The sequence below is a fragment of the Pholis gunnellus genome, assembly GCF_910591455.1.
Source record: "Pholis gunnellus genome assembly, chromosome: 8".
Classification (NCBI taxonomy): domain Eukaryota; kingdom Metazoa; phylum Chordata; class Actinopteri; order Perciformes; family Pholidae; genus Pholis; species Pholis gunnellus.
This window is the reverse complement of record NC_136534.1, coordinates 16,130,420-16,154,144: the sequence shown is the minus strand read 5'-3', so window position 1 is coordinate 16,154,144 and position 23,725 is coordinate 16,130,420. Positions and strand designations below refer to the sequence as shown.

At 40.8% G+C, this 23,725-nt stretch overlaps 3 protein-coding genes across 3 annotated transcripts; 2 read left to right on the top strand and 1 right to left on the bottom strand.

Moving 5' to 3' along the window:
- Positions 1-76: 76 nt before the first annotated feature.
- riiad1 (regulatory subunit of type II PKA R-subunit domain containing 1) lies at positions 77-1,750 on the top strand (the record flags this gene model as incomplete). Its single annotated transcript, XM_079165474.1, has 4 exons — positions 77-204; positions 294-370; positions 1,088-1,134; positions 1,686-1,750. The coding sequence occupies exons 1-4, from the start codon at positions 115-117 to the stop codon at positions 1,748-1,750; spliced, it is 279 nt and encodes a 92-aa protein (XP_079021600.1). The 5' UTR covers positions 77-114.
- A 1,923-nt stretch (positions 1,751-3,673) lies between these two features.
- On the top strand, positions 3,674-14,188 carry otoa (otoancorin; the record flags this gene model as incomplete). The annotated part of the gene is made up of 24 exons (XM_079165473.1): positions 3,674-3,731; positions 3,824-3,885; positions 5,095-5,157; positions 5,273-5,460; positions 5,544-5,677; positions 6,222-6,340; positions 6,447-6,589; positions 6,957-7,074; positions 7,185-7,586; positions 7,780-7,917; positions 8,143-8,189; positions 8,753-8,873; positions 8,968-9,086; positions 9,173-9,314; positions 9,668-9,861; positions 9,939-10,029; positions 10,222-10,327; positions 10,433-10,623; positions 11,095-11,244; positions 11,757-11,899; positions 12,223-12,359; positions 12,522-12,613; positions 13,791-13,944; positions 14,106-14,188. 24 exons carry the CDS (start codon positions 3,674-3,676, stop codon positions 14,186-14,188), a joined length of 3,195 nt encoding a protein of 1,064 aa, XP_079021599.1.
- Positions 14,189-14,608: 420 nt separating this feature from the next.
- On the bottom strand, positions 14,609-23,369 carry znf687a (zinc finger protein 687a). The gene is made up of 11 exons (XM_079165029.1): positions 23,326-23,369; positions 20,900-22,840; positions 20,043-20,298; positions 19,743-19,909; positions 19,468-19,652; positions 19,194-19,370; positions 18,936-19,098; positions 18,600-18,830; positions 18,377-18,486; positions 16,996-17,098; positions 14,609-16,907 (listed from the first exon to the last, which is right to left on the bottom strand). The coding sequence occupies exons 2-11, from the start codon at positions 22,817-22,819 to the stop codon at positions 16,287-16,289; spliced, it is 3,933 nt and encodes a 1,310-aa protein (XP_079021155.1). The 5' UTR covers positions 22,820-22,840; positions 23,326-23,369; the 3' UTR covers positions 14,609-16,286.
- Between the last annotated feature and the right edge of the window lie 356 nt (positions 23,370-23,725).

The window sequence follows — 23,725 nt, the reverse complement described above, 5'->3', positions numbered from 1 at the left end:
GCGGACGCCGCCATTATTGATCGAGGTCGTTTCCATAGCAGCAGTTCTGCCCAGACCGTATCAAACGTTCGCCAGTCAGTGGACACAGTAAGGTCAATAAATAGACGAACACAGATGATGGCTGGAAGTGGAGGTTTGACGAAACTGGACGTCGCAGTATTAACGCTAAGTGCTGAGCAGCAAGAGAAGCTGCGACACTTTAAGGTAACACCGCCAACGAGAGCTACGAACAGCAGCTTGATGTGTACGCTGTTGATCAGCGAGCCTGAAATGCATTTTCTCATGATTGTCAGATCAAAACGAGAGTCGACAACGAGACATATTTGAGATCGCATCCAGAAGTAGAGGCACTGATTGGGGGCTTGCTAAGGTAACGTCAGCTAGATCAACTTCTTTTGCTTTTAGACAATAAAAAGGCTCGTGGTGTGCGTGTTGGTGAACTTTACTATTGCTAGTGGCGTTGGAGACTGAGATCCTGATGTCACACAGAAGTAAGCTTGCTCTCGTGGACAGGCAAAGCTTAAACAAACCAAGGCCAGCCTTTATGAACACATGTAAATGAGTCTACTCTTGTTTCTCCTCCTAATTAGCGTGGTGGCATCCTTAATCAGTTGTATTTAATAGTATTGTCTGATAAAACACACCAGCAAGTTAACAATATAGTCAACCTAAAGAGAATTACAGATAGTAACAGTATTACTATATTTAATCTACATTTGCGCTAAAGAGGATTTCCCCTTTGGAAATTTATATTACAAAGATCTCAGGTACAAAATAAAACAAGACTCGAACATGCTTAAACAAAATATGAATTAAAGCCTAAATATTTAAAATAAAAGTTTACTGAGCTTGACATGCACATATCGTTAGGCAAACAATTCCATGTAGTTCTAACTTCACACTGCTTGCTTTTGGAATACATTTAGCTCTGAGTTTAGGATGATAAAAGGTCTGTGTTTGTCTGTATGTGCAGCCAGTTGTTTCAAGAAAAAAATGACATACATTAAAACACCTATTCTAAGCTGCGCATCAAATCATACTTTAGTTGTACAGTTACTATTTGTATTTTCTGTCCTCCTCCTCATAGAGATGTAATTCTTAAAAGGCCCGCTGACATCCGTGAGTTTGCTGCAGGTGAGTTACACACACACACACACACACACACACACACACACACACACACACACACACACACACACACACACACACACACACACACACACACACACACACGCACACACACACACATTATAATGTTTCGTATGTCACATGTTTGGGTATGATATAATTTCATTGTGCTGTCCCATGAAAAGACAACAATCCTTTGATCGTTTCGTTTGTTTTTTTCCATGCAGGAATAAAGCTTTGGCTTCAAGCTTTGGCTATACAGAAAATACTTTAGTCAACAACTGTTTTAGCGTTATTTTTCTGAGCTTTTGTTTTAATTCAAATGTTAGGCATTATTAATGCTTTACTCAAACTTAATAGGCATGAATGGGAGTGTGGTTGAGTGCCACTGACAGGGTACGGACATCAGAAAGTACGAGAGATCGACAAAGTCATTGTTAGATTTTGTTTATCCGTGGGATTTGTTGACAAGAAGAAACATAAAACAATACCATAAACATGCTGTTAACACACAAGCTTGATATCACCCACTAACCAGCGTCAATGGGCTTTTTCAGATCACTTCTCCAACCCAAATCTTCATGTGGATATTGGCTCCAAAATGGAAGGAAACACGGAGTGAAACAAACCCAACAGTCACGATGCTTCTCCTTTGTGTCTTTGTCTGTACAGAGCAACACAAGTATGGACTCTATTTTAGAAACAACAAAGACACTAATACATTTGCTTCAGTCCACTAATTGCTCAGTTGATAACAGTTTTGTCAGATTTCCAATCATACACACGCATCATACGCAAATCAAAAATGTGTACATGGAAAATATGTAGGCAAAATTGTAAATGTGTACATAGATATCGGCTGTAAGTGTTTTGATTTAATAGCTGGAAATAAAAATGTATTAAAAAAAACAAGTATCAGTTACTACAGCATACATATTCTTTTTTTTACACATTTGCAGATTTTTCTATACATTCTCAAATCTCAGTATTCATTTAGAGATTCTCTTACAGATTTACAAATCTCATTACATACACATGGATTGCAATACAGCTACACACACATTTGCAAACTACAGTAATGGCCCGATAGCTGTAGCGTCTAGCTGCCAATAAACCTGAATCTTATCCTACTTTTGCCAATGCCCTAACATTCAAATATTCTCTATGGAGTGTGAATAAAGCTTGTACTGTTTGGTTACAGCTATCTTCCTTTGTTACTGTCTTTTTGACCACATATTTCCATAATATATAATGCAGCTCTGTATTTGGATGGTGTGTTGATTTTATCAGCCTATCCAGCTTTACAAGCTTTCATTTGGAAGTGCCAGACTAAGGGTGAGGGAACTTTATCTCTCTCTCTCTCTCAATTCAAATCAATTCAGTTAAATTTCAATTTAATTCAAAGGCCTTTTTGGCATGACGTAATGAATAAAAACATGTTGCCAAAGCAAAGACTCCTTAAGTATTTCTTTCTGTGACATGCAGTATTATATTCTCCTGCCAGTTCTACTGTAGTGCTGTCTGCTCTCTCTCTCTCTCTCTCTCTCTCTCTCTCTCTCTCTCTCTCTCTCTCTCTCTCTCTCTCTCTCTCTCTCTCTCTCTCTCTCTCTCTCACACACATACACACACACACAGAGAAATAATTACATAAGATGCACCTACTTTTACCCCCCCCAGCCAACTCACATCAGATGTGAGAGAGGCAGAGGAACAACACGCACATCTTTACCTTTCTGTTTTTAATTTGCATTGTTTCAAGAATCTACCTGGTAGCAGACGCAGATTATGTAAGTAAAAAGTCATTTGTACATATTATCAATACGATCTTTGTTTCTCTTTTCAGTCTTTGTGATGTGTTGATAGTTTCAGGTATGTAATTATGTTGAAGCTAGTACATTGCTTAAGCGTACAGGTATAAATGTGTTTTTGTTTTTTGTGGGGTTTTTTTGTAATTCTTGATATATCTGATTATATACCCAGCACATAAAACGTTGGGCAATAAAACCTTATCCATTTTTATTTTTACTCTACCATTTTTGGTAATCACGTATATTTAAATGAGAAGTAAAATCAATGGAGAGCAAACAAATTTAACGCAAAGAACCAACATGCAAATGTTTGAGAGGGAGCTCCAATGTGTGAGAGTCCATGTTGAATTCAAAGTTTGTGTTTATGCAAAAGTGATGGAGGAAGAGGGGAGAAGCAGGCAAGCACATCATGTACTTTTCCAAACATGTTTTTCACAGCATGTTATCCTCCAAAGTCCGTTGAGCCTCCTGTAGGATGGGTAACAAGGGTGGCAACTAGATCACAAATCCTCAGAGGGGGAAGCTTGTCATAAAACTGGAGGTGGTTTGCATGGAGACAGGTTCCACAACAACTAGAGACTGAATAACAAACCTGAGTCATTTGCTGTTATGGAAATAAATATATCATTACATAATGCAAAGAATACAAAAGTCAAAATGACCGGTAATATGTGTTGATATGAATGCCTTCTTTGAATTCTGTCCTCATGTTCAACAGACAGACAGGTCTTCTCACCATGGCCCCGACAGGAGGAACATCTTTCTTTCTCCTCTTTGTGGCCTGTGCAGCCTTGGGTATGCAACAACACCATTACATTGTCGTAAACAATGCAAGACCAAATGTATGCATGTTGTTAATGTGTGTCTTTTCATAATTATTCATTAAGCTATGCCACCAGATGGGATGCCTAAAAATAAACGTGACTTCAAAGACATGGCCAAAAAACTGGTATGTCATTTCTTGAATACTTGTTAGCTTTGAAGGAGATTCTTATTTTCAAGTCCAACATAGTAAAGCTTTCATTGTTGAGAAGAGTTTTTTACAATAATAATAATTCATCATCATCACATTGAGACCGTGTAGTTCGTGATGTAGGCCATCAACTGTATGGCCTACTTGTGGCAGAACCTCCATCATCATTACAGGCGTTTCAGGTCCATGAACACTTTGTGCCTTTAATCTCAATTGTTTTTTTAAAGATCACAGCTTCTTGTCAGCATCTGCTGCATCAGTCTAGAAACTTTTTTTGTTCATATACTGTATATAAAGTATATATAAAACCCCCAAAGTACGGCAATTAAGTCTTGTTCCCATGTTTTTTCAGTTAAATAAGTTTTTCTAACCATTAACAGAGAGTAAGTTAAACAATTACATAATACCTTAACGATGACCCTGATGTCTGTCTTTTTTTCTTCAGATGAGGAAGTGCCAGACTATGGGTGAGGGAACTTTCTCTCTCTCTCTCTCTTTCTCTTTCTCTCTCTCTCCCTCCCCCCTCCCCCTCCCTCCAATTCAAATCAGTTTAATTTAATTCAAAGGCCTTTTTGGCATGTCCTGACAGTTCTACTGTAGTCCTCTCTCTCTCTCTCTCTCTCTCTCTCTCTCTCTCTTCCTCTGAGAGAGAGACTCATAACGCAAAACACAATAATACATGGCAAATAATCAGACCAGTCCTGATGTTGTTTAACTGTGCAACATATACACATGGAGGGTTTCTCTGTTACAGGATACCCCGCGCCTGAGATAATGCAGCTGAAATCTATCTTCAATAACAGGTAATTCTGTAAGTATGTCACACTTAATATTTAAAACCATTTCTACTGACCAAAAAACTGTTTCCACTTTCAATCCACTTTCAGTGACTTGCCTATGACAGAGAGAAACTCTGAGCAATCTGCCCTCCTGCCTACTTTTCTCAATGTCCTGCATTCTGTTTCTACCGACGAAGAAATGGTGCGAATACACACACACACACACACACACACACACACACACACACACTCAAGCACTTAAACCACTGTCAATAATTATTGGTTATTTTCGGAGCATTCCAATTGTTATCTTAATGGTTTATGGGTCATTTTATTTATTATTTGTTTAACTGCACCTCTTAGCCAGAATACATTAGTTGTCTATTTCTTTCTCTATCTCGTTTAGACAACCAAGATGTGGAATTTCAAGAATCTTCCGACCATGCTCAAGCTGATGAGGAACTCCTCTGTCAGTACTCCAGACCAAACTAATGCCAAGATCTTGAGAAAAGAAAACATAATCCATTAGCTAATGCAGCTTTCTGGCACTCTATTGATTCCTGCAATCTCTCTCATTCTCTCAGGTGGCATCTGCATGTTACATGCAAGCATTTGTGGCTCCTCTGTGCTGGGCGACTTTGACCACACGGAGTGAAAACAACATGACTTCAGACGAGTATGACACACTGCTCTCGGCTGCCAAACCTGCGCTGCGGAATATGCCTTTTAACCTTCCCACTGACGTAGGAAGACGCCAAAACCTGAAAAAAATGTGAGTGTGCCATTATGTAATTACTTCCTCCACTGTCTCTCAGCAGCTTTTCCTAACATTGTAAAATTGGTCGTTGGTTCCAGGATGGAGGTGCTGAAGGAGGTGTATGATCCCATGTCTAAAGACCAAAGGACTCAGGTGGTAAGATGGGTGAAAGAGCAGATCACACAGAAGTACTTCAACTGTACAATGAGGCCACCATCTGACCCAAGATCAAGTAAGGAATTAGTTAAGACCGTCAGAAACCATTCTCTACGATGAAGTCAAGTCAAACATTTTGATATATTTATCATCAACTATTCATGAGAAAATCTGATTAATTCATACTCCTATGTGAAACAGAAAGTGGAAGAGACAGAAGGGACAACCTTCTAAACCCCTTTTAAAGTAGAAGTCACAACACAGAGGAAAACACAAGCACTTGATAGATGAAGAGGCTGCAGAGAAAAAGAAACAGGAAGATAAGGGGAATGAAAGCAAAGAGAAGGTGAACGAAGCAGCTGAAATAAAGCTAACTGGATAAAAATAACAGAGACTGGAAAAGCGGGAGGTAGACGAACCTCTCAAATCCTACAGAGCAAGTGGACAACTGTGTCATAAAAAAACTTTTTAAAAAATCAGGCAGGAGAAAATCTGTGATAAGAGCAAGGACAAAGGACAATGGGGGATTGTTTGTATCACAGAAACCCTGCATCTTTTTCCTGTTGTCACTTTTCTGTTAAGTATGAATGTGACTAGTAACAGCCTCATTTACTCCGTAGTGCTGATGAAGAGCTGCCAACCTTTACTGGAATGGCTGAACCTGGAGGCGTTGACCATGATGGGACCTTTCGTCTCCCGTTTAGCAACAAAAGACGTTGATTCTTCTCCCAAAGAACAGGTTAGATGGTCTGCAAAGAAGGATGAAGAGCCAATGCAACCAGCAGCAAAGGACAAGATTTTAATGTGTAGCTCTGTTGCTTTGTTTCCTTCATTTTCTCCTCTAGCTGTGTGAATTTTTCCGCTCAGCCCAGTTCACATCCGCTATGAATATGACCTCTAAGATCAATCCAAGCCTGGGCAAGAAGTTTCTCCAAAGATTTCAAGAGTGCTTCCGTGGAAAGATGGAGTTTGCTGAGAATGTGGACAAGTATTTATGCATGAATGTGCTTTACAGTTAAAAACTAATGACAAACTTAAAACATAAAGACTCTGTGTCCGAATCTAGATCTATACTTTCTATAACTTTCTAGATATGTTCAGGTTTTTCTGACTTTCCCATGTCATTTCTTGGTAAAACTGAAGAGGACAGATGAAACCTTCCACTCTCTCTTTAAGGAGGAAAGGTCTTAACAGCTAAGAGAGAAATCATTACACATACAGTCACTCATTATATGACAGAGAATGGAACATTAGTATTGTGATAATCCTGTATACAAGTGAATGTACTCAACATTACAGAGAGCTGATTCAATTTCAAGGTTTAAATAATTGCTACTTATCCACTTCCTCGTCAGGCTCGGCATACTGGCCTGTCAAGTTTCCGCTGCTCCAGACTTGACTCCTAACATCAGCAGGAAACTCCTCTCTGAGCTTAACAACTGCGATGACTTCAGCAACCCCAAGATCAAACAGGTAGCAATTACTTGCTTAAACTTACCCAAACCTCAACCCATGGCCCCCTCAGCCAGAACAGAAGTAACATTTTCTTTTTCTTTTGTCTTCTTACCCTCTACTGACTAAAGCTGAAGACGAGTCTGGTCAAGTCTCTGATGTCAAATACAAACAGCGCTGAAGCACTAGGCAAGCTGGGCATAAGTGTTGCCTTGCTGTCTCCCAAACAGCTGTCCGAGATTCCCGTCAAACGACTCAAAGAGTTACTCAAAAATGTGGGATCCACCGTCCAATGGACACGGGGCCAGCAGCGCACCCTGTCCAAGAAATTGCTTTGCAACAACGTGAGCTTGCACGACTGCTTGAAGTCTGGCGCTCTTATGCTCTCACTTCCTCAGTATCTTCAGTCAGTTGCAGGTGGTTTGCCAAGCAGTGTGCTCAAGAATGTCAAGAACATACTGCCTGATAAAGAGGGCCTGAACAACATGTGCATGCAGATGACAAAGGGGCAGCTGATGGCTATGCTGCAGGGGGTGAGTAAGGAGAGAGCTGCAGGAATTACAAGTGAACTTTATTTATTACCACCAACTATGACTCTGTTGCCTCCAGATTTATATGAAAATCCAACTCTCATTCTCAAATAAACTGTGATTTGGTTCATATGTGTCATTTCATTTATAAACACTGTGACCTAAATTTGAGAAATAATTGAATATCTCCCTGTAGCCGCTTGGACAAATGGTTCCCTCAGAGATGGTGGAGAAGTTGTCCGGCCGTTTGCTTCACAGGCTTTCTCTAAACAAACTGGACAAAGCACACATCTCTTTGGACCAAGTTGTGAATAAAAATTGGTCTCGGCCACAGGTAATGTCCCTGAATACCTCCTCTGTCAACAGCAATGACCTATCAACCCATTTCATTATGCATACACATTTTCAACATATTTTGAATTATCTGTCTTATTATTGTTGTTCTTAAAACATTCACAATAAACCAATGTGGATTAGAGTTACTTTCATAATGTATCTGTTGATTGTTAAGTAATGAGTTGTATATACTAAAAATTGGTGCAATCTTTCCGACTTATAGGCAGCTCTCCTTGCAAAAAAGATGCGTAATGGAAAGAAGTTTCATTGGTAAGATATACAGCAGTGAACAAAAAGCAGAACTTCCAATCACTACAAAAGCCTGACAATAATACGGCTGAATTGTTTGTGTTGTGACTGGCAGAGGTGTTAATTCAAATTGGTGGTCATTTTCAAGATCATCAAAGCAAATTAAAACTTGCTTTCAAATCTTAAGTATGTCTCCATAACATTGAATATTGGTCATCAAATGAGCAAGTAACATTATCAATCCTCTAAAACATCTTTGATTATCTTATATTCATTCATCATTTTATTTCAGACTCATGAGTCCATATAGCCAAAAACACAAATACAACAACAATATATAAAATACTATACAATACGAGGACACCAAGAAATTATATGAAATTATTATATAAAAGATTAACACCGTAAATCATCACTTCTGAGTTTCCACATCAAACATTTAGTAGAAAAAACCTTGTTAGCTTTACCAAATTCCTGTTTAATGCAGGCATATGTGTTTCAGTTATTTGCATGTTCTTGTTACTTTGTACATTTTTGCCATTTGCCTAACATGCTTACATACTAAACATTATTGTCCGGGACAGGAGGCTACATTCAGTCTTTCAGGGAGTAACCGCTGAGATGATAGACGATGTAGCGGACAATGATATGGAAGACATGGTTCAGGCCACAACAGAGACTCTGCAGCGGCTCTCTAAAGTGCAGGTATGTATTTACTCACACATAAAGTATGTATACACACATATGTAGATACACTATTTGTAGAGTATACCAATTGACAACAAATATACCTTTTCAGGCAGGATGGGTTGCCAGAAAGCTTTTTGCAACGAAGGAGAAAGAGAGAGCTGACTATTTCAAAACCGTCACTGTGGAGGAGATGAACAACATTCCCACATGCTTACTTCTTCACCTGCCGTAAATAAAATATCTTCTCTAACACACTTTATCTTAAAATCCATACCAAAATGTAACAGCTCTCTATGTCATTTACACTATCCCAGGCCTAGGAAGGTGGAGGATTTGCCTGACTCTGTGTGTCCTGTCTTACTCGAGAAGATAGAAGAGGCCAACCTGAGTTCATTACCTCATCGTTCCCCTTCTCGCCCCGCGCTCACCCAGAGAGCTCTGCTTTGCCTGGCCGAAGTACACACAAGGGTACAGACGGGTGATAAGTTAAAGGAAAAGCTAACATCAACTATCTCATTAAGGTGCTGAATCATCAGGAGCTATTAGAGCAGCAAAAATGCTCCTTGGCGTAGATGGTCCAAGTTTCCTGAACTCTGCCAACACATATTTCCTCATGTGGTGTTTTGATGGTGGTGGCTGTCTAACACATTGGTCCAAAATGTTTCATCGGTGTTCAATTGGGATTATTTATTATTCACTTTTTCCTTTAAATTGTCAACTGCTTATACCTACTGCTCCACACCTATTATTATAACATTTTGAGTCTATCGTGTGAACATCAACCTAAGATATTCACTATGTATTTGCAGGGGCCAGACCTATCTGGACTGACAACTGATTCTGTGTCCAAGCTTGGACCGCTTTTATGTGAGCTTCAGCCTTTCCAACTGCTCCAAATGGCCCCAGATGTCCTCAACTTCAGCCTCCGGGAAATGGCTTCCTGCCAACACATTCCTCAGCGCCACAGGGCAGATATAATTCAGCTGGTCACGCAGACTTTTGGGTAGGACAGTTTCCCTGCGGACACCTTTTTCTTGCAGAGAAAGCAAGAGTAATGCAAATGTTTTTAATATTTTGCAGGGATCCATCTAATTGGACAGCTGAGACTATGGAAACACTGGGTCCTCTCCTCCTTTTGGATGACAACGCCACGTCTGCTCTGCCCTATAAGGTGTGTATCTTTTATCTTAACCATCACATGTCATCTGACCACTGATGCAGCTCATAATGTTCCACATTGTTATCAATACATCACTCAAAATCAAGAGGGAGTTCAGCGCCGCACTCTTCCGGTCGCAATAATTTGTGCATGTATTTCTTATAATACCGTTTTCTTTATTTGTTCCCTCTCTGTCTGTGTCAGCCCTGGATGAAGGACGTTCTCTATTTCCTGAAGTCGGGCATGCGCCCCTCAAAAGCCCTGGGAAAAAAAATCTTCGATCTCACCACCACCACACCAAATGCAGCATGTAAAAAGAGACCTAGTGATACCGCGCAAAACAAATGGTGATGCATTGCTCCACTGTAGTTTTCTATTTCTCACCTGCTACGTGTTTCTCTCTTGTCTCTCTCAGCCACCAGAAATTATGATGAAGAAGTCACTGTGGAGTTGATTGAAGAACTGGGAATGGACAACGTCTACTGGAAACCTACACAGCTTGCTCAGATGTCAGACAAAACCTTCCTCGCTACTTTAGAAACACTTGGGGCTGTCTCTGACTACGGGGAAGACCAACTGGCCGTGCTCAGTAGAAAAGCAACTGAGGTACAATGGAGGCACTGATCCTGGTTCGGTTCATTCAGTGAACAGAGGACTCCTCTGGTGCATTGATAAAGGGAGAAAGTCAATTTATAATTTGTTCTTGTTCTAACATTTCTTGGGGTTTTCATTCTTTTGGTTTGGTTGTGGAGGTTGGCAGTGAGGTCACCACAATGAGGGACTGCAGGAACATTATTTTGGAGGGCACCTGAACCTTAACTTTTTAACAAAATGTTGAAGTTTGAAAAAATCTCTCCCACAACCTAATATCTAAAAAATGATGTGTTTAATCATCAAAACTGAAAGTGCATAAAGAATACAATGAATGTCAATTCAAGTTATTCAAAATGTGAATCAAGAACTTTTTTTATGTTGTCATTGCATGTATTGATATAGACACCCAGCATTTTATGTTCATCACAATCACTTTCTGATTAAAAGCTTGATTCACTTGATTGTTTCTGTGTGTTTCTGCAGGTATTGGGCCCAGTGTCACAGATGAATGAGAGTATGGTGATACAGATGGGATGCATAACTCAGGGCTTCTCCAATGCAAACCTGGAGAAGCTCCCCCTCACCCTGGACACTGTGGAGGAAATTAACAAATGTGGCTGGAAGGAGACACAGGTGAAGAATAAAACCAGCTTCATATGTTCATGACTACTACTCATTAATGTATGAAGAAAACTGGAAACAGCGTTGGATCCGGGATCTCTCAGCGTTTTTCGGCCTCCTTCCACATCTATGGGCCCGTAGAGCATGCACACTAGCGGTTCCTTTAAGTCTGCCTCCCAGCTCCCGGTCGAACCTTGTTCACAGGCTCATTCACATAAACCGAGGGAGAAAAATAGTTCTGGATTTGACTGTTAGTGCACTATACAACTTTTAGGACCTTATGATTCAAATTAGGGCTATTCAAGTGTTCGTGCTGGGAAGTTGAAAGTTGAAAATATCCGTTGATTTACGTCCATCTCTTTCCAAATATAAGTCTATTGGAAAAAGTATTTTTGGGTTGTAATTCCACCATTTTGCCACTATGTAAAATGTGCTTCAAACCCTGGTGCTCTTCCTGGGGGCTTGCTACGACTCATATACTGATTACCATGATGTTCACTAATCAAGATTACCTGTCTCACTAGTTGGAGGCGGTGTGGAAGGGTGTTGCTTCATATAGCAACCTGACAGTGCAGCAGCTGGATGCTGCAGACATGGTAGCACTGAGCCAGTTCATCTGTGGCCTAAACTCCAGAGAGTTCGGACAGCTCGACGTGAACGCCTTCAAGTTTGTGCACCATACAGAACTCACTACTAGTAACTTTAGATCAGTCAAGAGAGAGATACAAAAATATTATATTATACAAACTCTGTATTTCTCTCATGCACCTCCACCATGGTTACCCTTATGTTTTAACCTCTGGTCTTAATGTCCAATTTGTATACTTAACAAAAACAATTCTGGAAGCTTAAATAGTTTTCAACCAAATATGGTTTCACAATCAAAAGTGAAGTTTCTTTCAAGCTTTTTGTTAAGTTCACAAAGTATGCATTCTTTAGAGAAGAATCAAATATTTGTACTATGTTATGATGTGTCTGTGTGTGTCTCAGGGACGCTGTGGGCTCAATGGATGATGTTCAATGCTCCTACAAGGTTGCACAACAGTTGAAAAATCTTGCTGTGTCTGCATTTGGAAAACCCAACACCTGGTCTGAAGCAATTGTGTCTGAGCTGGGCAACATCATTGGTTAGACAATCACCTCTACTCTGTGTTCTTTGCACACAAAACCCAAGTGTATTATTCTCCGGAAGTACTGTACATTGTTGGCTGGTGCAGAAACTAGTTTTTTCATTCTGTGCCGAGCAGCTTTTAACAAATATACTGACGAGCTGTTTTCGTCTCCCTCAGCTGGGTTGGACCCAACTGAGTTGGCTTCTTTAGACCCGGCTGTCTTCTCATTTATCAGCAAGTCCTGCATCCGGCACATACGACACTGTGCTGTAAGTAACTTTCACAAACTTTTGTTCTTGATTTCCATCGTCTTTCAGCTTGGAGCAAAATCTAGTTATTAAATACATTTGATCAAGTACTGTACTTAAGTACAGATATTTGGACTTAACAATAGTTTTTTTGTTAATTTGTATGACTATTTATGACTATGATTTATATATACTATCCTATGACTTTTTAATGACTTTTTAATTGTATACTGTACTATGACTTTTTCTTGACAAACTATACTATTGCTTTTTCCTAGATTCATTACAATGACTTTTACATGACTTTTGTTGACATACTATAGCTACTATGACTTTTTCATGATTTTTCAACATACTATACTATGATTTTTTTCATGGTTTCTTTCGACATACCATACTATTATTTTTGGCATACTGTAATTTAACATGACTTTTTGGCATACTGTAATTTAACATGACTTTTTTTTCAACATACTATTCTGTATTTATTTTCAAGATACGATACTTTGCCTTTTTTCAGGACTTTTTTATGATTTTTTCAGGACTTTTTCGACATACTATACTATTGCTTTTTTTTGACATACTACCCTTTACATTACTTTTTTTCCGTATACTAAACTATGAATTTTTTTAACATACTATGCTTATACTATTACTTTTTCATGACTCTTTTCGACATACTATACTATCCTGTTACTTTTTTTCCGTATACTAAACTATGACATTTTATGACTCTAAAGACATACTATAGTCTGACCTTTCTGAGATTGTTTTACTACACTTTACTATAACTTAAAATAAATCTGTATATCATTTTTAATACAAAATTACAAAAATTACTCCGTAGCTGTGCCTACGGTGTAGAATGTGATAGAATCTGAATTGTAAGTCGCTTTGGATAAAAGCGTCTGCTAAATGACTGTAATGTAATGTAAAATATTCAACTTTAAAAAACGGGTTGCGTTGTTTAGTAAAGAAAAATAAATCTTGCTCTTATCAAGTCATTTTAATAGGATTGTATTTCTATGCTATTGAAGGAGTCCCACATTACAGTGTCAGGTCCTCCGTTACATAACTGGAAACCAAAAACCAATGCAGTATGCAGTATACAGTACGTCTTAAGTGGCAAGTGTCCAATGAACCATGTTGTAGATGTCTCATGAATTTGTGTGTGATTTCGGTTCCGTTCCCCCCTCAGGCACTCTCAGTTACTCAGTTGAAAGCTCTTGGACCCGACAACGCTGAAATGGTAACCAGTGAACAGCGAGCTTCCCTGAGTGATGAGCAGCTGGCTGCACTTGACAGTGCTTTGACCGGCTCACCTGATGAAACACAGCGATCTGCCCAGTCAGGTAGGAACATACATTGTCCGCTGCTGTAAATTCATTCAGTGGTAGAAAATAGTGTGTTTATGTAAGACCCCATCCTTCATAGTAAAAAAATAGGTTTTCATGGACTTTCAAGGCTCAGTGAGAAATTCTTTGCATTCAATCTTCATGTCGCTCTCGTTCAGGTACTCCATCGCTGAATGTTGAGGGGATCTCAGCTCTCATGAAGCCCTTTCTGTTATTCCTCATGGGGTTCCTGCTGCTGTGAGAATAGAAAGCCACCACATCCAACTGCAAAACTCAGAGGGGCTTTAAGCTAACCACACGCCCGGCCTTATTAACATTAGGTGCACTTGTGACATTTAACTCTTCATGTTTATTTGTGATGAAGACATGTTTTTCATAGATAAGCTAAGTCTGAGATAATTTGTGTGAGCATAGGAGTGTGGCTATTCTAAACATTAAGTACATAATCATATGACCTGTTAATCTGTGTAAGGAATCTCTATTATTGCTTTTAAATACTCTGTCACTAGAATGAAGAGGAATATGTGTTTGTCTTGATTTGACGCTGCACTGACAAAATGAAAAGTGATTAAACTCAATAAAGAATATTGATATATATGTACTCAGTTACTGTTCAAATGGTATTTGAAGACAAAAACAAGTTAAAATAAGACAATGTGCCAGTTTTTTATTATTATTTTTTTTAAACCTTTGGATATAAATCGTCTTTTTCAATGCAAGAACAGAAAAGTTAAATAGAACAATGAGTGTTCAAGCATTGGATAATCTCCTGAGAAAGTGAGCACAAACAGGTCACTGATGACAACAGTTCTTAAAAACAAAAACTCAGATGGGGATGTCAATTGATGCTGTGGTTTTTCAGCCGGACATGAACAGTAGAAAAAAAGTGCTACTAAATCAAAACACATCCCTCTATTAACATATCCTCTCCTCTCCTCTCAGACCTCTTTGTATCAAGCAACAATTTAGTTTAACAGTTCTGAAATGAAACAGATTTCTTTCTGTGTTGCTATGGAAGCTAAGTTTACACATCAACAACCTGCCGACAGTCACTGAGCCATGCTGCAACATCGGATCATTTTCTTTTTTTTTTTTAACAGTGCAAAGCATGAAAACAAATTAAAAGTACAGCGTTCAACATGTTCTTCAAAACATCAGAAGAGCACAAGGAACAGACATCATCGCATACGTACTGCTCTTTTGTTCAGTTATCTTGTAAAACAACATTTAGAAAACGCATCACAGAGAAGGAATACATCACGTAATCTAATGTTCATACATTAACATTCATTCAGTTTTACTCCATTAACAACACATTGTTTACACTTCAGGTTTTGCAGACCATTCCCCAAAGCAAAGGTTTTAAATTGTACATCTTATTGGTTCATTTTCATTTCAGTACAATATAAATATAAACATACAGGGACTTCAAACTTGCTGAGACGTGTTATTTATTTATTTATATATATAATATTTAAAGGTTAGGCTCACTTTTTTTTAAATTTTGTCTTGAGACAATAGCAACATCCCACTGTATGCACTGAAAGTTAAGAGTCACTGTAATACTGGCAGTGAAGACATTCCTTCACAATATGATGAACTATGGGAGTAAATCCAGGAATCATTCTGTGAAGAAATATATTCAGAAATTCAGTTTCAGCAATCTGAGTTAGACGGATGAAGTGGGTCCAAAGTAGTCTTTTTAGTACCAAATTTCACATTTGTACAGAAGTCAATGACTGCTTTTGGAGATGGGAATCAATATAAATTATTATTATACGTTTCTGAAAATGGCAATTAAAAAAAGTATACATATTTAATAATAACTGAGTTAACAGTCTAAAGAATATGTAATAAAACAAATAAAAAGGACTTAGCAGAAAAATACCTAGGTTGCCGTTCATACGTCTCCTTAGTAAGATGAAAATATAGAAATCAAAACAGACATTCCATCACTGACTATCAACATTTAATGACACAGCCGTCATAATCACAGTAGGCTCACAATTCTCTACGGGCACATTATGTGAACGGGTCACAGCGACTAGTCAGACGAACTGTTCACTGACAAAGAAGTAGCTCTGATCCTGCTCGTCATCACTACTGACCACAGAGATGCAGCATTAGATCCTGAGTGTCAAGTAAAAGGTTCATCTTATCCTCACCAGTAACAATCACATTTCATTGTTTTACAATCTATTCACATGGGAACTCTGTTATATCACCTCTCTTTGGTTTAATTCTTGCAAAAGTGTGCTAACCCACTCTTTGATAATAAGTCAACAGTATTTAAGGCACGTGTAAATATTCATCAACCGACAGTGCTCTCAGCCATGTATTTAGGGGTTTTTGCCGGCGTTCCTTGCATTGATAAAAGCCATACCGTGCGTTCTGAAGTGCGTAGTCAGATCTGTTGCCTTTTCGAATTGTTTGTCACACACCCTGCAGGCCAGTGTGCCCTCCTCTTCCCTCCCCTGAGCTATGGAGGATTGAGAGGAGGGTGATGCTGGTGCCGAACCGTCCAGAGAACTCTTATACTCATGGTTCCTGTTGGTACCAGGGGAAGGTGCTGGGTGCATGCTGATGGATTGCTGGTTATCAGTGGATGCGTCTCTCACTTTGTGGGTGATGAAGCGATGGCGTGACAGGGCAGAGGTGGATGTGAAGCAGGCGCCACACTGTAGACACTGCTGACTGCCGTTGGCGCCCTCTGTCCCTCCTCGCCGGTGCTGGCTGATATGCTCCAGGAACAATGCCTGGTCCTCTGTGGTGAAGCCACAGGGGGAGCAGCGGAACCCAGACTCGAAGGGGGCAGAGGAGGAGGTCCGCAACTTCTTCACTGGACTCACTCCATCAGTGGACGACTCTTCCGGCTCCATCCTCACAGCTCCTTTCCGTCTCCGGCAAGCCCCCAAACTACCGTCCTGTTCTGAGGAACTGTCGGCCTCATCTCTGCCTCCCTGCGACCAGCGGAAATCAAGCTGCAGTTAACAACATCTTAGTCAAAATAGTTTCCTGTTTGACTTCTGGAAAAGAGAAGAGGCTTACTATCGGTGTGTTCTGGCTCCCCGGGTCCATGCTGTGTCTTTGCTGAACATGTTTCTCCAACATCGCTCTGCTGCTGAATGTTTTCTTACCCTCACTGCAGAACCTACACACACACACACACACACACACACACACACACACACACACACACACACACACACACACACACACACACACACACACACACACACACACACACACACACACACACACACACACACGATTTATTAACCTCAGTGAAGGTTTGATGTAGTCATCATTTTTGGACCATCACCTATTTCAGGAATCCCAGTTACAGTTAAAGTAAAGTGAGGCTGACATTTTTATTTATTGTTATATAAGCATTACCCCTAAAATCACAAATAGCCCATGGAATAACGAATAATTAAGAGTCATTAAAAAATGGTATAGTCTGTCATAAAAAAGGCATAAAATGTCGTAGTAGTATAGTAGGTCATATATAAATATATAAACAAATCATACTATATTATGCCAAAACAAGTCAGAAACAAAGTAGTATTCCATAAAATGTCATATAAATAACATTTAAAAAGTCAGTTTAGTATGACAAAATATATAATAAAGAATATTCCATGAAGTTTCATAGTATAGTATGCTATAACAATGTAATAGAAAATCTGTTTATTTTGTTATAAAAAGTCATAGGACGATATGCAATAAAAAAGTAATAAAAATGTCAAACTATCATATGTCCTGAAAATTCATAGTATAGAAAATCACAGTGTATTATGCCGAAAAGACAAACAAGTCAGAGTATTCCATAAAATGTCATAGTATGTCGTATAAAATGCACTAACAAAGTCAGAGTATAGTATGCCAATAAAAGGTAAGTATGACGCTCTTAAAGAAGAGGTTCTCTTTCACTCTCTCTCCTCTTCTCTGTGTGTGTCTTTGTGAGTGCATATAAGCATGCCGGCCCCACTGGAGTCTGAGCTGAAGGACTTTCTGGTGAACCTACATGATTTCATCTCATTTCGCACAAAATCCGAACTGGTGACAAGCATTAAGAATACCTATGTACAAACAGCGCCGATGGTCTTGTATACTTATGTTGGTCATATAGAGTCAACAGTATTAAATTACGACTGTTCCATAACCCGTGTTGTGAATCTAGGGTTGGCTTTAACCCGCTGACGAGCCCCGTACACCTCGTTAAACCAGGGAGGAAGGGCCAACTTTGAAAAGTGGTGTTTACAAAAAGCAACTGACGAAGCCTACTCATACTCACGACCTGAAATCAGTGAGGTCACCACTCGGGTGTTATAAACAGAAATGCTCTTGATAATAATTTTGGACAAAGTGCCAGCAAATTCAAATGTGTCACAATCAGGAAAAGGAATGCAGAATTTGGGATACTCACTGGCAGCGAAAGCGGTTCATGACTTTATGTTTGTCTCTGATGTGACGTCTCATACTGGAGGTGGTGGTGAAGGAGCTCTCACACTTGTTACAAGGAAACTTCTTCAGATTCTACATAACACAAACACAAACACATCTATTCATTTATAGCTGTATCTAAGAACTAAATCAATTTAGTCAAATGAGATATCTTTGACAGCAGGGGGTATGGTGGACTTTCAGACCTTGCTATGTTGCTCAGCCATGTGGGTAATGTAGTCTTCCCGGTCTGTGTAGCGTGCATGGCAAGGTGCACACTTCCAACCGGAGGGGGTCTTCGTCCTCTCCGTCGTCACCTTCTCCTCATCCATCCACTCCTCTCCATCTGAGCTCTCCAACTTCACTGAAGGCCGTGAACGAGAGGAAGCAGCTGGAGGTGACGGCAACTCTTGTTGCAACGAGGGAGTCTTATGTGTCTGAGGAACAGAAGAAAAAAAAGAAAAAAAGAAAAAAGAGTGGTATTATAAGGCTGTCTTAACACTAACTGAATACAATTAGACACAATGTAAGCATACATGTACCTTGAAATGATCCAAAAGGGAATTCCTCTGAGAAAACAACTTGGTGCACTCGGGGCATTTAAACACATGCACCTTTTGATTGGTTAGATGAGTGTCAAAGTGGACGTGCAGCAGAGACTTGTTTGTAAAAACGGTGTCACACATGACACATTTATATATTGACCTGTAAAAGGATAAAAAACGGTGTTAATCAATTGAGAGGAAACATTTCTTTTCATGAATTAAAGCACATCTGTGTGTGTGTATTGTAATATATACATGGTCTGTCCTTCAGTGAGCGTTGGATGTTGGGTACTGATGTGGTTCTGTGTGCTGGGAGCAGATTTAAAAGCCATAGGACAGCTAGGGCACTTGTGGAACATATCACAATGAGCCTGTTGAATGTGAGCCTTCACTGAGTTAAGCCCCCCAAACACCACCAGGCAACTGGAACATCTGCAGAGAGAGAAAGAGTTGTTAAATGGCAAGAGGAAAGAGGGGGAAACACGGGCACGTAAACAGAATTCCTGTGGCTACAACAACGATATCACACCTGTATCCAATGCGTCGCGCAAAGTGTAAGCAGGTCTCGTTAAGGTGCGTTTGAAATAGCGGCTGCTTGGCCGTGCCCCCACACTCTGGGCAGACGTGTGGAGGACAGCTTTGGTGGATGCGTTGATGAGCTGCTGCACTGCAGCTGTTGGGCAGAAGCATGGGAGGAGAACACTCTGTGCATGACTAGAGAACAACAGAAAAAACAAAGGAATTAAGTTAATTCATTGGAAAACCAATTTAAAAACAAATGTCCTCACACTAAAAGGGACTCACAGAGGTTTGTGCTGGTTGGATTTCTTGGAAATGCTCGGCCACTTCTTCTTTGCTGGGAAACTGAGCCTGACACTCAGAACATGTATTACTGATGTACTGCACTGTGTCTGCTTTCTTCTTGGACACTGCTGGATGTGGCATCGGTGCCGGGGCGGCCGATGATGGTCCTGAACAGAATGACAAAAGAGAAGGAGAGAGGAATCAACGAGGAGTATACAAAGAGAGACATAACCACACATATGAATAACATCCCAAAAAAGGAACAGTTAAGCAACAGTGCTGAGACAGATGTTAACCAACCAGTTGCCTTGGGTTCCTGGTGGCCAATCATCTGCTCCATCGGAACAGGTTTCATGACCAGGTGTGAACACTGCATGATCAGGCCTCTCTCCTTGTGTTCTCTGGCGTGTAGCAGCAGGCTGCACTTGTTGTAGAAGGCTAACCGCTTGGCGCAGTGGTTACACGTCACCTCGATCCTCAGCGAGCGGCGGTCGTAGTGCCGCGCCAAGCTCTGCTTCAACGCAAAAGCATCGCCGCACTCCAAACAGCGGTAGCCCTGCACGGGATCAGACGTTCATCTTCTTAGATATTGACATTAATATTAAATAGAGCTGTGTGAAACACTGCTGTGAGATTGTCATGTCAAATTAAGACCAATGCAGCCTCGTTCTGTTGGAGGAACGCTGCCTGGAAGGAACATTATATGTTACAATGAAAACGATTTACCCGTGACACTGTTCATGATGCAATATCAGATACTGCATGCATTCTCTTCCCTTATATTGCTTTTTATATTTAAATAAATGAAAACAAAGTTATCTTCTATCTTTGATAGTTGGGCCGCTCGTCATCATCAGATTTAACTTTAAATGCTCAGCAAAACAGCCGGATCAACTTGATAATATGTGATGTGGGAGGGAACCATAGCTGCAGTTTACAGTTTACTTTATTAGATTACCGATTAAACTGCTAATTATTTTTTTGATTATTCAATTTGTTTTGTCCTTTAAATGTCACAATTTGCCATGGCTAAATGTGACAAATTAAAAAAACCTTGTTTGTTCAGACCAACAGTCCAAAATCCCCCAAAATTCAGTTACTATATTATAATAAATAATCGAATAATTGTTTTAGCACTGTTCACAGTGACAGCTTACCTGTGCGGGTAGAGGAAGGCCCCACTCTGCAGGAAGAGGTGAGCTCAGATCGGGTTTATAACTGGGCAGGAGGTTCTTGTTGTTGAGGATCTTGTTGAAAGCTTCCACCAGGTTGGTCTGAGTCTTGGATATGATCGCCCCGGTGCTGTTGACTATGGAGGCTGGTCTGCTGCTACCTTGAGGCGTAAGCAAAGGCGAAGGAAGTGTCATCCCGCTGTTCAGAGCTTTATGACCCAGGATACGAGGGTTGACCCCACCCGGGCTGACTCTCGGAGTGGAGACGGAGATGGTGGGCAGGGCTGCAGCTTTGGTGATGCTAACAGCTGTCGGGGAAACTTTAGACTTGGTGTCCACTGCGGTTTTGTCTTTGACCGTACTGGCACCTTCCAGTGTTGCGGCACAGGCATCCTGGAGCATCGCCATTGCAGGCAACTGAGACTGCTGCGATAACTCCCTCTTGGATCTTGTGTTGTGATGTTCTGGTGAAGGTTTTGAACTATTCGCCCCCTTGAGAATGGCTCTTTTTTTAGGGGCAACACCCGTCACAGTCCTTGTGATGCTACCTGTAGGTATTTTGATTTTAACTTTGAGGGGACGCAATTGAGATGAAAGTGTGTCTGCAGCGCTAGCAGACCCAGGATCCTCCGTGCCAGCACCACAGCTCTCCTCGTTTGAATTTTCCCCATTTCCGGCCACCTTTTCACGCAGCTCCTCAGCGTCACCTGGCCTGTCCTCTTCTTTGGGCTCACCTTCCATGAGCTCCTCTTCGTGACCTAAGTCCTTGTGGTTTGCCGTTGCTTGGGCCGAATCAGGGCTTCTGCATCTCTTGGGGACTACAAAACCTGTCTCACTGGGCGGTGGGCTCTCAGGTGAGTCCCTTTCATCAATCACATGCTCTGGGTATTTCTCCTCTTGGACTGATGCAGAGGCCGCGCTGAGAGAGGGGAGGCAGTCCTTGAGGCTCTGTGGTTGAGGAGCTGTGGAGGGACAACTGACGGTGGAAGGTTGCCCTTGCTCCTCAGGTTTGGGTTTAGGTTTTGCAGGTGCCAGAGAAGGCAGAGGACGATGAGAGACAAGACAGGGATGGGATTCAGGAGACGCAAGAAGTTCAGACTGTAGTTTTGCTCTGTATTTGAATTTGGGAGGGGTGGACATTACAGATTCTGGACTCTCCTGGATCACCAGCGGACTTCCTAAGTCAGGCTCCGAGTCATCGTCATCTGAGTGCATAACATGTTTAATTACAGCCATAATACTCCCATTTTGTGGTGAAGGGGAGGACGATGGATTACTGAAGAGACAAGTTTCCTCCTTCTCAGGCGAGTGACGAGTAAGGTGAGGACTCACTGAGTGTAGGGAAGGGGGAGTTGAGGAGTTAGGACCAGCCCTAGTCGAAGACTGGAGGAAGGGGAGGGGCTTCGGACAGGTTATGACATCAGTCGCGTGTCGGACCAATCCAACCTCAGCTCCTTTAACGCTTTTACTCTCAGTAGCATTCAGTGTGGACCTCAGTGGTGAACAAGGGTGCCATGGCTCTGTGTTGGACTGTCCCTGGTCCCTGGGGACAGATCCCTCAAAACCGTTGGCAATCTGTGGCTCCACGGGGGCATCAGCAGCCATTTTTGGACCAAGTTGTGAGGTGAGGTCACCCACTGTGACTGTGACGTCGCTGTGAGACTTCTCCTCCTCTTCCAAAGACTCAGATCGTACTGTGTTCTTCACAATAACACTGACCACGGGGAGGTCAGTGTGTGAGGCAGGAGGGCAGGGAAAGCATGAAGGAGACCCACTCTCTCCCTCATCTGAATTGGTCCCCACCTCATCCCGTTCCTCCTCTGGACTTGATTGAATGGCCTCAATGTCAGGAATGTCAAAAGCTGCCAGCAAATCATCAAAATCAGGGGTCTTCATGTCCCCCATTGCCAGCACAAGGCTCGAGACCTACCGGGGCAACACACTAGTCAGAACAAAAACGTTACATATTAACGGTAACTTAATCGTGATACGTTGACACAGTTTGACTACGACAGTTATACATTTAAATAAAATATGTGACAGATGTTATCACAAAAGGGTCGCGAGTGTCTGGTTAAATACAAATAATTGGTGTTGTTATTCTGCTCCAGACTACAGATAAACCGGTCAAAGGAAACAACAAAGTCGTTGTTTCGCCTGTCAAACTTAACTGTGGTGTTGCAACAAGTGGGTCCTTCTGCTAACAGCTAACGTTAGCTAAACGTTAGCATTTAACTAGCTGGCCGTGCTAACGACAAATAGCCAACTTTCCTCACGTAACGTTAGTCAAAAACTACAATTAGCTAGAACAGTGCAACACTCAGCTAATGCAGTCCTAATATATAATACTTGATGCGTGTTGTATTTGCTCTAGCTGAAGCTAACATTGACTTCTATTTAATTTGAATTACCTGCTAACGTTAGTTTGCAAAGTTGGTTCCTGACTTTCTTCTCGGACGCATAAATTCCTCGTCAACAAATTGTGCGACAGTGACTTCCCAGGTGCCTCAAAAATGTTGTCCACAACGTTAAAGCGGTGTCGTGCAAAAACATTCGTAAATATTAACATTTTAAATACTATTTCATGAAAAACTTTTAATACGAACTGGACATTCTGCACTTTTCGCTACAATCTGTGACTTTTGGCCAGTGGTGGTCGAAGCTCTCCTATATTACGTATAATTACAAAAGTAATGGCATCAAAACATATTTAAACTACCAGAAGTAAAAGTACTCATTTAGTAGAATTTACCTTTTTTACTGTTTTGTGATTATTGACGTATTAATGGGCACGTCACCACAGGCTAATTT